The sequence below is a fragment of the Scomber scombrus genome, chromosome 6 (assembly GCF_963691925.1).
Source record: "Scomber scombrus chromosome 6, fScoSco1.1, whole genome shotgun sequence".
Taxonomy (NCBI): domain Eukaryota; kingdom Metazoa; phylum Chordata; class Actinopteri; order Scombriformes; family Scombridae; genus Scomber; species Scomber scombrus.
The window spans coordinates 25,052,671-25,067,064 of NC_084975.1; the positions used below are offsets into that span (position 1 = coordinate 25,052,671).

The 14,394-nt window shown below is 40.3% G+C and overlaps 1 protein-coding gene across 1 annotated transcript in view; it reads left to right on the plus strand.

Annotated features, from left to right (window-relative positions):
* The first annotated feature begins 282 nt into the window (after window positions 1-282).
* Window positions 283-14,394, plus strand: part of megf11 (multiple EGF-like-domains 11) — a 56,831-nt gene continuing 42,719 nt past the window's right edge. The window contains exons 1-2 of the mRNA XM_062420517.1: window positions 283-358; window positions 4,668-4,760. Coding sequence (XP_062276501.1) covers window positions 298-358; window positions 4,668-4,760 — 154 coding nt within the window. The 5' untranslated portion in view covers window positions 283-297. The remainder of the gene's footprint in view (window positions 359-4,667; window positions 4,761-14,394) is intronic.

The window sequence follows — 14,394 nt, forward strand, 5'->3', positions numbered from 1 at the left end:
TCTGATCATCTTACAGTAAATCTTTTAATTACTCCCTTAAGGTTTGTAGTGATTCAGATTTTATGCAGCTTCTGTTTTACACATCATTTCTCTGGCTTTTTTTTCTTACTCCTCTGTTGTTCTTTTACATTATAAACTTGCCAATTAAAGTAGAACATTGTGGCACAACTTACTTTTACCTTTTATATGTTTTCCTGCCCTTCAAGCGGGGTCACTCTTTACATCACGTAGCTGTCTCGGCGTGTCTTTTTCTCCAGGATCAGTTATAAGACGGCTTACCGGCGGGGAGTGAGGACCATGTATAGACGCCGCTCGCAGTGTTGCCCTGGTTACTTTGAGAGCGGAGACTTGTGTGTTCGTGAGTATCCCTTTTTTTTTCATCTCCTTTGTCCTCGGCGATGACATTTCAGGTTATGTCTGCTAGACTTTTAAAGAAAAAAAAGTGAGTATTAGGATTGATTGTTACAGTGGGTGGCGGGCAGATAAAGCTACAACTTCCCACCAGGCTGCTGGCACCCCACACACCTCCATCGCCCCCGCTCCAGTCTGATGCTATTTATCGTGAATGCCCAATAACACCTCACCACTACCTCTTCTATTAGCATGCCACCATCCTTGTGAATTTACTCAGTTTAAGATGACTGACCATGATTTAACATGATGGCACACTGTTTTTACACCAAAGATTGCTCCCTGCTTTACTCCTCCAGCAAGAGTAATTTAATTGAAGTTGTATAACAATGAGAAAACTTAACGAGCCAAGCGGGTCCTGGTTACAGACTGAGTAGGTATTGCACCCGCCATAAAACCACACTGGAATTCAATAACATAAAAAAAGCAGAAGCCATGAAAATTGGACTGCAGCAGTATGCTGATAACAATCCTTCACTGTCATTTTTATTGCTTCATTAATGGTCATTGATTTCTATTTTTATCCACACATCAAAGTGAATATTTCTGCATCTTGGCCAAATAAAGAGAGAACATATAGCTTCTGAGAGTTACGTTTTTGATATTCTCACCCTACCTAATGTTTTATTCCCTTTAAATAAGATTAGAATCACACTTTAATATTTTCCTAGATCTTTATGCAACATGAGCGAGTTACTGATACAACTACAGCTGTGTGGGTATGCTCTTTGACCACCACCGAGCTTGTCCTTGTCTGCGCTTTACTAGCCTCAGGCCAGCAGAGCACCTGGAAGTCAGCCAGCAAAGAACAAGAGCCAGCGTGATTATCAAGGGGTCTCGAGGAGGAAGGGGCATATTGATCAATAATGTATGCATTAACCATCTGACTGACAATGAAGTTATTCATTAATAGTTCTTTCAGGGTGTTAACTAGGTGAATCTGCAAACTGCCTATAGGTTCCTCTCAGGTTTGGCCTACCAGTTTCATGAATAGCTGATTTTATTTTGTTATTATATCAAGCTGAAAGGGAAAACTGCCCCTCTCCCCTGTTGCTCTCTTTTAGGTGAAGTGGGGGAGACTGAGCTGATAGGGGCCAAGAGGGCAGTTTAGCTTTCTGCTGTCTTTGCAAACTGTTCCACCCCTTTTAATCCTAGCACTCTCACTACCAGGATTAAGAGATTTGTACTCCCCGAGCTGTTTTGCACGCAGTGACAAAAGGGGGCATTATAGAGTAAATCGACCCAAAATTAACTCAAGTCATCTATTCCTGGATACTTTGTTGTTTACTGGATGTAAAATATTCCCCCTGTGTATTGTTAGTTTATTGTAGTCTATTCCATTAGAAGTCAAGAATGTTTCAAGAGTGTTTGCCTTTTAATCCTGTCTGCAGTTTTATTTTTTAATTATATGGCACCACATCACCAATACACTAGCTCCAATGAGAGATGACTAAATGAATCTGGGGAGGTGAAGGCCTTGAATTAACAAAAAGAATAATCACACAAGCACACACAATACTTCCAACACTAAATCAGCAACATAATCTTTAAGGATGCTCTTTCTTTCTTATTTTGTTTCATTCTTTTGTTGTCAAGTTTGCTCAAAGCTCTCTCCGGTGTGTGTCTCCGCATTGAACTTTGATCGTTTCTTTAATTAGTGCGTCAAGTTTCCAACTAGAGGTCTTTATTAATTCTGTGACCTTTGATATGTCTTAAGTCATTACCTTAATCCATAACTAGCCTACGTAGAGGATGTGAAGAACTCATTTCCCTCCTAATAAGCATGATTATTACAGTTGTGCATGAGGAAGTGAGAAGACCTCGCTAATGACAACAGCTTGTAATATCTTCAGAGGCTGACAGGCTCTGCAGGGCTATGAATCCCTCTTTTTGTTGAACATTTAGGCCAGATGACTCCTGCATGACTCCTGCCCGCCTGTCCAGTGGCACAATATAATTCACCCCTCTAAAAATGTCGGCGGCGGCAGAATTAGTTGGGTTTTGATGAAGTTTCAGGCAGCAATACGCTAGCACATTTCACATTTGGGTTTTGATGATGGGGAAGATGATGAGATTTTTCACCAGAAAGGGATTCTGTGCCTTTGATTTCTTTTTCATTTTGGCTTTGTTGCATTTTTTTAATGCTTCAAAGACACAGTTTTAAAATAAATCATCTCTGTGCTAGATACAGGCATGTGGAAGAAGCTTTGGAGGGAGTTGTTTGATATGTTCTGTAGGCATCTCATTAGATTGATTTAACCAATGGCTACATGGGAGTGTTCCATGATTTTCGCTTCATGTTCACTGCCAGTGTGTTACAAAACACTCCTACTACATACATCATAAACAAACAGAATCGTACTCGTTTTTTTGTTCCTGTAGCAAATCTCTCCAAAAACACACGGAGGATAATGCAGTTACAGTAGAGACTATCAGGATCTATTTTATCAGACAGTTTAAAAGATTGTGGTTTGACTGGGCAAGAATATTAAATTTATTAACACTGCATGACAATCACCAATTAGCTCCATTGTTCCTCGTTCTGATAACACCTCTGCATAATGAGTTAGATTAGCCTTTTATCTAGATGAAAGACTCAATTTTCCAGCAGATTCCTTAGACATGAGTTAAGCAGAGTGATTCATGAATTTCAATTAAAATGAAAGACCTACCTCCTACTTTATTATGCCATCCCTTCAGTACACCGGTTCAGATCTCAGGAGAAGGGTGCGCTTTATCCTTTCTCCCATATTCAAAACTTCATTTCCATATTTCTTTTTTTTTTCTCTAAAGGATGTGACACATTTGCATTTCCCTGTTCTCGCTGATCAGAATTTGCTGATTGAAACTAAACGAAATCAACTCATCATGGTGACATTGAATTCGTCTCCGCTCTTTGAATACTCTGCATACTGTGGACTCATTGATTACAGGTAGTCGATCCCACACCTTCGTCAGCACAAATGTTGGAGCTCTTCCCCTTTTCTTTTTTGCTGGCTTACTGTAATTAAACAGTTTTCTGCCAGACTACTGATGCTCAGAAATCTTCCATGTATTATCTTTCAATCTCTGGTTTACCATTTTTGCCTTGGGAGCATTTCTACGATTAGCACTGGCTCGCGGGTGTTTGGGATTCACTCCACTTTCTCCTCTCCCGCTGCATCTCTCCTGCTGGCGGTGGATCCTAATCGAAGCCTGATTGAGTGATAATCTATAGTAGCACTGTTCAGGCCTGCTGCCAGCTCCTGCTGACCTCTCTGCCTGCAGGATGAGCTCCACAGTGCTCCACACAGAGCTGCAAAATCGCCCTGAGGCATATGTTGTTAAAAAAAACTCCACAGTTGCTGTCCTGCTGCCCTTTTTTCACTGTTGACCAAGTCATACGTGGCTAATAATATTGGATGAGGTCTGATCAGTTCAGAAAATCAGTGCTGTCTTGCTCTGATGCTCTTGGGCGGTGTATCATTCCTCCACAGGCCATGTTAGTGAACTGCTGATTCTCATCAGGCGGGATTTTTCTGTCTCCTTCGTCAGGTAAAAGCCTGTCTGTCTTAACCCTACAGGCCAGATGACCTTGGCTGCCACAGATTTATTCATGCTATAAGTGCCTATTTTTGTGATACTTTTCATTCTTAGCTCCACAATTGAAAAAAAGAAAAAGGAAAACTGGCACAATGGCAAAAACTCCATGTAGGTCATTTTATTATCCAGCTGAAACAAACTTCCAACACGCTCCCAGGAATACTAATGCCGACCCAATCAATCGGGTGCCTTGTTGTTCGATATGAATGATCAAGAAAACTGCACACTTAGTAAACGCTGTGGTGACTGGACCTGCTACATTAAAGCATCAGTATATGACAAAGCACTGGCTGATCAAATTAGAAGGGATTTACAGCTTGTCCTTTCATGGTTCAGCCTGCTGATAACATCTCATTGTGGAAAGTAAAGCTATGTGATAAACCGACATGTTGACCAAGGACTTAGTCTCCTAAGAAATCGTTTAGTCTGGTGTCAAGTTGCAGAGATTTATGCTGAATATGAGTGCCATGGCTAAGATATAGTCCCTTGATGGTATTAGGGAGATATTGAGTGTTCGATTTTATGGGCCATTTTGTTACTGCTGTTATCTTGGTGATTTTCATTATGCTGTTTATTCGTGGTTTAATGATGTTTCACACTCTGCTTGTGTGTGTATGTGTGTGTTAACTCAATTAAAAACTGCACTGATGAGGGAACATCTCTGTGTTTCTCAGCTCTGTGTACAGAGGAGTGTGTCCATGGTCGTTGTGTGTCTCCGGATACATGCCAGTGTGAGCCTGGATGGGGTGGACTGGACTGCTCCAGTGGTGAGTACTCTTTCCTCCTAAACCTGCAATTAGTCACTTAGACTCATTTATTCCTAAATGGCTTTCACAGCCAATTAGTCCATAAGACTTTGCTGTGAACAGCACAACTGTTTTGCCTCAATGTACGTCTATCTCAAAGCTGCTCAGCTTTGTATCCTCTCTTCTTAGCAAACACAGCCAATGGAACAGGTAAGTCACAATGAATTCATTTTCATTTACTGGAAGTGGAAGTGATTTGCTTGATGAATATAGCGGATGGATGGATGGTTGCATCCCCCCTGTGTCTACCGAGCTCTCTGTTATGGTCTTAATCATGATTAGACTGGTGCCTTGACTTGTTCAGTGGAATGATGAATCAATGCCAAGCTGAAACAAACCAGTGTGCTGGTCTTTCTGTTTACTGGGTTTACCCCAGCTCCCAGAGGTGGACTGCAGGAGCAATGGGAGGTGGAGTCAGGCACATCCATTCTGCAATCAGTTAAATGCTGGAGTGTCAGTGAGGCCAGGCAGGAGGAAAGTATCTATATGCTCCTTTGTGAAATTTATGTCTGCACAGAAATTGTGAATGTGCCTACAGGAGGCTTATTCCCAGGTTAGGGCAGAGATTACAATAACCATGACCCAGTCACAGACTCCTGCGTCAACATTTCTGACCCCAAATTCACTCTCAGTGACACTCCACACTTATTGCCTGTTGCACATTTAGGAATGAGTAATGTGAGCTAAAATCATATCAGTAGTGTTATTGTATAGATCTATGAGTTTTCATTAGCAAGAGAGCCATTCCCTGATTAGCAACTGTGTGTAAATCAGTGGGTCTCGCTGCAGCACCGGCCCATTGGAGGTGGATTCATGGGCATGAATGACAAGCCTGAGCTGTTTGTTGCTGCTCACTCCTACAGACTGGTGAGGGTCCAACTGGGAGGATATGAGGTTCAGGGCCCCCAGGGACTCTTGTCCCACTCTTGGTTTGTTAGGAGTGTAGCCGTGTGTGCCTTTCACCCTACAGGTGCTGGGCTAATCCACCTTATTAAAACAGACTTGATGATTGAGACAGAGGCATTATTCATAACTTTAGATTTCCATACCAGGCATGATTCCAGGGTTTTTCATTTACGAGCTTTCATCTGTAGAAATGAGGAATGCGTGCCAATTTTTAAATTAAATCTGCCCTCTTTTTCCTCCATGTAAATGGTTCAGCTTGTTTTTTTTTTTGTCTTTCACTGTAAATTTTACTTTTACCCGGCACAGATAAGTAATGTGAGCTTCAGTGGTTGTCATGTAAGTGGACTCAGCCATTACGTTAAGGCTCACGTGGGCTGAAAAGCACAAACTGACATCTATTCAGTCCCAACTCAATCAATGTCATGGTTTTATTTACTGTGTTACCATTATTGTGTTTCAGTTGAGGTATTTGTGTTTGTATAAAAGCCAATTCCCTGGTGCGATAGCTGGTGAGAGGGCAGAATGAGCTGGTCACGTGATGAAGGATGTGTGAATGTGATAAAAAGTGTGTCACCCAGGCTTGGTGATGAAGAGCTGCCGTGGGATGCTGAGTGGCCTAAAGCTGAAGTGACAGCCTCTCAGCCAGTGATCTGGAGCCAGATCAAAGGCTTGGACCTTGTTTCTGGAGCAGCACCCACAAGGAAGCAGTTTTGTATATGGGTCAGGTGGTGGAAATAAAGAGTCGGACTGTTTGTGGCCAGAAAAGAGAAGGCGTCGGCGATAAGGTGGGAGAGATTCAGTTAGTTCAATTGGGAGCGGTGGTGAGGCTGAAGAAAGATATAGGCCATTTTTCACCCGCTGCTGTCCACCTGCTGTAGACAGAAAACGTTCATCCTCCTTCCTCTGCCTGAGGCAACAGTCCCACTGAGACCATACCTGCCCTGTGACCTACGTGAGGTCCTGGGGTGCCTAATACTTATCTCAAGGACACACTGGTAGATGTGGACAACAAATAAAACAGCAAAACAGGACGTTTGCTGTTGACTGTTTGCGAATGTCTTGTTCTACATCTACCATGTGTGGATTTGGAGCATTCTGAATTTGCTTGGTGTCCTCCCAAAAGAGGGATGAATGATTAATTGTTGTTGGTTTGTGTGATTGCTCTAATGCCTGTGTGTTGTGTTTGTGGAACGTGCTTTTCAACATGTTTCTCTAATCACATGTTATGTAAAAACTTTCAGTTTTTAATTTTTTTTTCATTTAATTGCTCAGGGCATTGAAATGTTGCTGTGACATGTACATGTTACTGATTGTTTTTTAAGGTTTACTTGTCTGTATTTCTCTACTGTGCTTGTGTTTTCTGTTGTTTTGCCTTCTTTTTTCTTTTCTTTTTTACACTGAAATGTACTTTGTTTCTCTGTGCCACTGTGTATATACTTTGTTTAGTCAGTAGGGTTTAGCTTGAAAAACAATATTGTTCTCAATAGGATTTAAACCATGTGAATAAAAAAATGTTGGGTAAAATATTAGGCTCAATAAAACAGGGACAGCAGCAATTTCTGCAAAGGCAATTCAGATAGATGGAGCTCTGCTTATGGGACTGAACAGTACGTCTTGTTCATTTTAGTCTGTTGAAGTAAGTTTTGCGAAAGTAGTTGTATTATTGGCTGTAGTTTGCAACAAGTATAGTATATGTTGCTGTAAAAAGAACATTGCAGTATGAGAAAAAATGGAAAATCTAATCTTTGCAGAATATTATGAGTTTATTAAATGAAAAGTACATCAAGTTGTTTATTTTCAGAATCTTATGAGTTTTAAATTAGACTTTCCTTCTTACTTCTTCCTACTTCTAAAGTTTGAGAGAAATGACCCAATGCCTTTGCTTCCGTCACTGTGTTCTTTTCAGCACTTGTGATTTGATCCCTCTTGATGAGTCTGTCACACAGGGTCACTATATGCTACAGTAATAACAGCTTTCAAATAAAGAGAACGATAAAGATAGATGTTGCATGTGCAAGGTATATTTAGCTATGACTGCCATCACTTGTAAAATATTAGGTGCAATGAAGCACTATCATCGATTTCATGTGCTTCACTCCGATAATGATATGTTCCCACTGCTCAGGGAAACGAAATGTGCATAGACACACAGAGCTTTTGGTGTTTCTTCTCTCATCCTTCTTAGAGTTTGCTTTTCCTTATTGTGGAGGAAATGTTCGCCCACTTGTGTAGAGATTCTAAAAATCAATGCTACCAAGATAAGTATCTGAAAAGTCTGAGGAGTAGTTTAGCTTTGTTAACCACAAAGCATCCTTTGTGTTCTAAAAAGAAATCTATCACACTTAATAGCCAAATCTAATGTGGTTGGTCAGCCGTGTTCCATGAGGTAACATATTCCTCCCTAATGTATTCAGATGGGAAGGCAGCCACTGCTGCGGGTGTTATACACATGATTAATTGATGAATGTGGCCTATGAACGCTTGTTTATGGTATATTGCATCAGACAAGATGGCTACATGCTACTTATTTTATGTTAATTGTCAACTAAAATAGTAAGATTATTCATTATTAAGGTTTTAAATCAGTGCTTGGTTTTATAATATATTAAACTTGTTGCACTGAAGTAAGAATTTAGGATAGTGATCATAGTGTACTGGGTCGAACAGGGGTGGTACATTTCCTTAAGCTTCATTAGTTTAATTCATTGCAGATGACACTGCCCTAACAATCACTGATGCAATATGAAAGAGTTACCAGACCAGACTGTGCAGTTAAACTTAATTTTGGGTTGAAATACACTCTTGTGAGGATCCCCTCTGCCACCCGTCAACAGTATTTACACATTATTCTCAGAAGTGCATCTAAACCAGATGGTTCCTCTCCACTCCCAACAGCAGCAGGACATTTACATGCATGGCTGTCAAAGACCAAGAGACTTAGAATTACACAGAGTGGGACAGAGATGCACATACAGATTTAACAAATCACTCAAAATATCTTTGCTTTTCTCTCAAAACTTCTCTCTCCATTAATCTCACAACTAGAGAATTCAATATGTGTGTGTGTGTGTGTGTGTGTGTGTGTGTGTGTGTGTGTGTGTGTGTGTGTGTGTCTGTGTGTGTGTGTGTGTGTGTGTGTGTGTGTGTGTGTGTTTATGTGTGTACTGTATGTGTGTGATTGTCTACATCAGTATATAAGCAACAAGTCTGCTTTTTAAGAAAATGGCCCCATTATCAACTGGAAAAGTAAGATTTGATCTCCACATCAACTTTTAAAAAAGAAGTCTAAATCAATTGAATTCCTCATTATAAAAGCATGTAAAAAGAGACATTTTAGGAGAATTATAAATATTCTAAATGTGTCATTCTGAAGGGGGTTCCTTGCTGCTTGTAAGTCGATACCAACTGCCTCATTCGTTTTGATAGATCAAAGCGCTCAGGCAATGGTATTTCTCGATGTGACAGAAGATGGACCGATCTATAGTGCCTCAGGGAACACAGTTACTACTCTATATGTATTTGTGTGTGTGTGTGTGTGTGTGTGTGTGTGTGTGTCCATGAAGTGTTGATAGAGCTTTGTTTTTGTATCGTACATTGTACTCCTGGGGAGCATTGCAGCCAGTTTATATACTGCCAAGTATGTGACACTGTTATTTATTCTCCACCCAAGCACAGGGATTCATGTTCATTGAGATATCACCTCCTTTTGGACTAGATTGTTCAAGGAGCTTTAGTTGTGCACACAGATACAAAGTAAAACATGCAGTGAAATGAAGGGACTGATGTTCTTATGAACAGGAGCTGGCTGCACCAACTTACCTTGAGGAAAAATTAGCCTAGTTTAGCCTGCTAGGTTGAAGTTTGTGCATCACTAAATTTAAAGGTTGTGTCACACAAACTAGCTCTAAACTGCTATACCTTAGTTGTCACTAAGGTATAGCAGGTATAATGGTTACATTAACTAAGAATATGGTCAACATATCTGAGAAAATGCAGTTTCAATCAAAACATTAAGCCAGGACTAAATGACCAAATAATGGTGGTTAGGTTAGTGTAATCAGGTATTGTATTTCTCATTCTAAATTGTGTGAATATGCATATGCATATTATTCATAATTATATTATTAATAACTTCAGTTATATATAACTGAAGTCATACCTACATTTACATCTCTTGTCTATATTTTTGGACCCCTAAAACCTTTAAAAAAAAATCTTTTTTGTAAGTCAATTGTTCAAGTCAGTCTACTCTAAACTAACAGTCAGGAGCCCACATACATGTACACTGAAATCATTTTTATTTGCTACAATTATTTTTCCTGTTCATGTACTGGCCATTAAGATATCCTCCTAATGCACTTCCATTAAGACATGAAGAGATGAAGACACAATTTAAAGATCTGTGCAAAAATACATTCCAGAGTTTATCTGAAGTTTATATAAGGCTCAGTAGTCTTGAGTTGACAATTCAAGTGGGTTTTCTTCCAAAGTCGGCCTTTTTAGTACAAAAATCCCTTTTTGTGTTAAAGGCTGTCACAATAACAACAGCATTACAATAGCTTGCTATAGACAAGCCACTCACGATTTTACACTTCAATGTGTTTGTATTGAATGTTCAGCGGCTTCCCCTGGTCATATATAGCTCTGGAGGATCCTATGCAGCATCTTGCACGCTGAGTTCTTGCTTTTGTGGCTACATGCAAGCATCTCATAGCTAGCTAATGAGCTAATCTGGAGTCCTGTTTTCATAACAGAGTCAGGCTCAGGATGAACTGACCAGGGATCGGTGCTGATGTCTGGTAGTTAAAAACATGTCTGCATGAATACTGTCTCGGCCATAGTAGTTTTTCCTCAAGTCTTATAATCTGTAGGCGGATCCAACCAGATTCCATTCATGAATCCCTAGTTTAAGGGGACTCCCTAAATCACCTAAACCCTAAATCACCACAGGGGAAATTCCTTCACTGAGACAGCCCTATTTGTGTTAATATTCCTCCAACGCAGCTCAGCACAGAAACTCTGTCAGTAGAAAACACAAAGAAAGAATTTTGTACCAAACAGACCATAACTGTGCAGAATACTTAGTTGATTTGATTAACTCAGACTGCTGAAGCTTCATATGAGCTTCCCATAAACTAAGGAGGGAAGGAATACATTTTTGCAAAGAATGAAGACTGTGGATTTTTTCTACAGTCCATTTCCCCCCTCATTTTAATTTGAAACATTTTAAGGAAGAGATCCCTTAACAATCTGTCACTATGAACAGGATAAATGTTCCAATGTATATATGAGTATTGTTTTAACAGATTTGAACATGTGAAACCTTCGTTTTCCTAAAAAAAAAAAAAAATGTAGAAGCTCATACAAAAGTAATCCCTCACAATCATCACATATGAACTAATGAGGTGTTTAGTAGTGTATTTATCTGCAGAGACCCTGCCATATACTGTATTTCCTTATTTTCTTATTAGCTTGCTGTGTTTAGGATGCAGGACATTCAGGCAGTGAGTGGGTAGCTCCCAGCAAATAACAGCATGCAGGGTGTTGGGGCTCTGCTCCGCTCTGCTCTCTGTCCCTGTGTCATAGATGTATAAAGAGCTGCAGGGCGGGGGTGAGCTACACACGCAGAGCAGAAAGGCCACAGCCAACAGGATGAAGCTCTATATTCACACAAAATCTGGTAATGCGGCACCTTGCCACAGGGTTGTGCAAAGATGTGGGTGAGTTTATTTGTGCTTTAGAACGTAACCTCCGTGAAACAATCAGAAAATAACTTTTTATCTATCTGATCTGACAGCTTGATTCTCACTAGCACAACTCCCTCTCTTCATTGTCTCTCTAGCTAGTTTGACCACTGCTCCCCTTATTTAATAGTTTGAAACAAGTCATTAGTCCACACCAGCTTAGTGAAGGATTTATTAATAACTGTTGTAGCCAAATCCAGAGGAGAGGTTGGTTATCTGTAGTTTAGAAACAGGCACAGATGCTGGCTGCTAAACAGAAGAGATTGAACAGTGTGGACATCAATGCTGGGTCTCTGACAGACATGTTTCAGTATGTGGCTCTGACAGCATGCCTGTCAGATCGTTCCTTGTCTGTTAGGGGCACGTGTGACTTAAATCACTGAGTGCCACTCAGTGAGTGGCATAAATCACTATGCCAAGACATGAACCGACTGATGTTGAGTCCATCGAATGAACTGTGGCACATACACTGTAGTTGACAGATGACACCCACCCACCCACCCACACACACACAGACACACACACAGATACACATATGAATATTGATCATGAATTAAATATTATTCAAATATTCACATTAAAAGCAACCAACACATTCTCTTTAAACGGTTTTACATAAGTATCATGCATCAACTGATTTCACACAGACACAAGCGCGCACTCACACACTCACTCACTCACACACACACACACACACACACACACACACACACACACACACACACACACACACACACACACACACACACTCACACACATTTGTCTTTATATCTTTGCGAGGCCACTTATTGACATATTGCATTCCCTAGCCCCTTTCCCGAACCATCACGACTAAATGCCTAAACCCAACCTTTACCCCAAACTGAACCTAAACCCAATTCTAACCTTAACCTTAAAACCTAGTCTCAAATTACCCTTTGAAGTTATGAGGAACAGTGGAATGCTGGTTTTCAACTGAAATGGGTTCTCTCACACACATACGCACGCACACACGCATGGACACACATACATGCACGCACACCTCTATAACATTTTCTGTACATATAAGGCTCATTGGCTCAGTATGCAGATTGACATTGCCCAGCTCTGAAGATTTTTTTGTACCATCCCATTAAGCAGGATTTATTGCTCCCCAAGAGCTCGCTGCTCCATTACCTTTGGGAGAATGCCTAAAGTGTGTGTGTGTGTGTGTGTGTGTGTGTGTGTGTGTGTGTGTGCGCGCGTGTGTGCGTGTGTGTGTGTGTGTGTGTGTGTGTGTGTGTGTGTGTGTTTGCATTTCAGTGTGCTTTCTTTCCATGCATATAACCTGAGCCGGTGGATATCATGGTTTATCGTGGTGATAGTTAAGATGATAGAATAATTTTGAGCTGAGCAGATACAACATCCAGTCCCGCTGGTCATTATCACTGTGATGCTTGTCATTAGTCAGTAAGAGAGAGTTAAGAGCTTCTGGAACGCGCTACCCAGCTCTGAGCGTCTGCATAGATGGCTTGATTTAATAAGGACATTAAAAAGCCTTATCTCATGTCCTTAAGAGAAGGTCAGTGTGTCTAAAATAACTCAAATGCTACGATAACAGTTTAGCAAGATAAGATATCTCAAGAATACTAATGTAGAACAAAGCTGTTTTGCGTGCATTTCTCAGTCTGTAAGTTACACTTGATTTTGTGGACCATTGCGGAGTTTATGTAGTTTGTTTCAATTGATTTTCATTGATCATTTCTTTTGATGGCCTCTTCACAGTTCAGTGTGGCAGACATAATTACACACACCTGGTTTAAACTGCCGTGGTGTTAAAATGCTGCTCAATTCTGTGTGGTTAAGTCTCTCCAGTAGTGCCAAATCTCCTTTTAGTCTTTAGTGTTATACTTTATGTTTTTCTATTGTCTACCTTCTAACTCTTTAAAGAGAAACATTGTCCTCTCACCCCTCGTTACAGGTTACGAATTAGTAGAAATTGATAAATAGAAAATTGATAGAAATAGAAATTGTTTGTAGAAAATGTTTTTCTTGCTTTAAAGTGGCCATATTATAACCCTTTTCCACAAGTTAGCACAGTTCCCTGGGAGCTTAATAAAATGTATCTGACATGCTTTGGTCAAAATACCACAAGGATAGCACCACCGCAGCCTTCTCGTCCCATCAACACAGCTCGAACGGCTGGTTTTAGTGTCGATAAACTTAGATTGTTCTGTGATTTAATTGCAATGAATGGATCAAAAAGATGCCAACAATAATTACATCATTGATATTGATTTGTCGGGTCTTTGTCACGAGATGACAAGGAAACAACTTTTAAAATGCATGTTTTTTTCCCCAGTTCAGACTGATCAATGCTATGCTAACATTGTAGCTACTTCATTCACACTCAAAATAACATCATCTAAAGGCATACATCATGCAGGGATATTGTTGTTTATACACATAGTTATCTGCTAATTATATAAACTAACAGGCATTTAAGATGTTTATTATTTATGACAGCAGCTTAGGTGGGGAGGAGGTGGTGTGTGACTCTGGTGTTACTGTAGCCTCGGCTAGGTTGAGAAGCAAGATTGACAATAAATCCACTTAATCCCAAAAGTTTAAAAAATAAACTCATCCTGCCAGTAAACTGCTTTGAATCAGAGCAGAATCTGTTGTTTATTCATCCTGAAGACAAGACAGCAGCAGAGACCCAGGACTCTTTCACTCTGTTCACCAGGCAGCTCTCTCCTGCAGACTGCAGACAATTTTTCGCCCTTAGCTTAGCCTAGCTTTGCCCCATGTGCGTAAGAAGGGGCATCACAAGAGTACAGAGCATGCCAGCCCACACAAAACTGACTGGATGGTTTTATTTCACATTTTGTGTGTTAGTAGGCATATTAGAAATCTAAATACATATGCACAAGCACTGAAAAAGTGAGTTTTTTTTAATAATGTGGCCCCTTTAATATCCCAAAAAT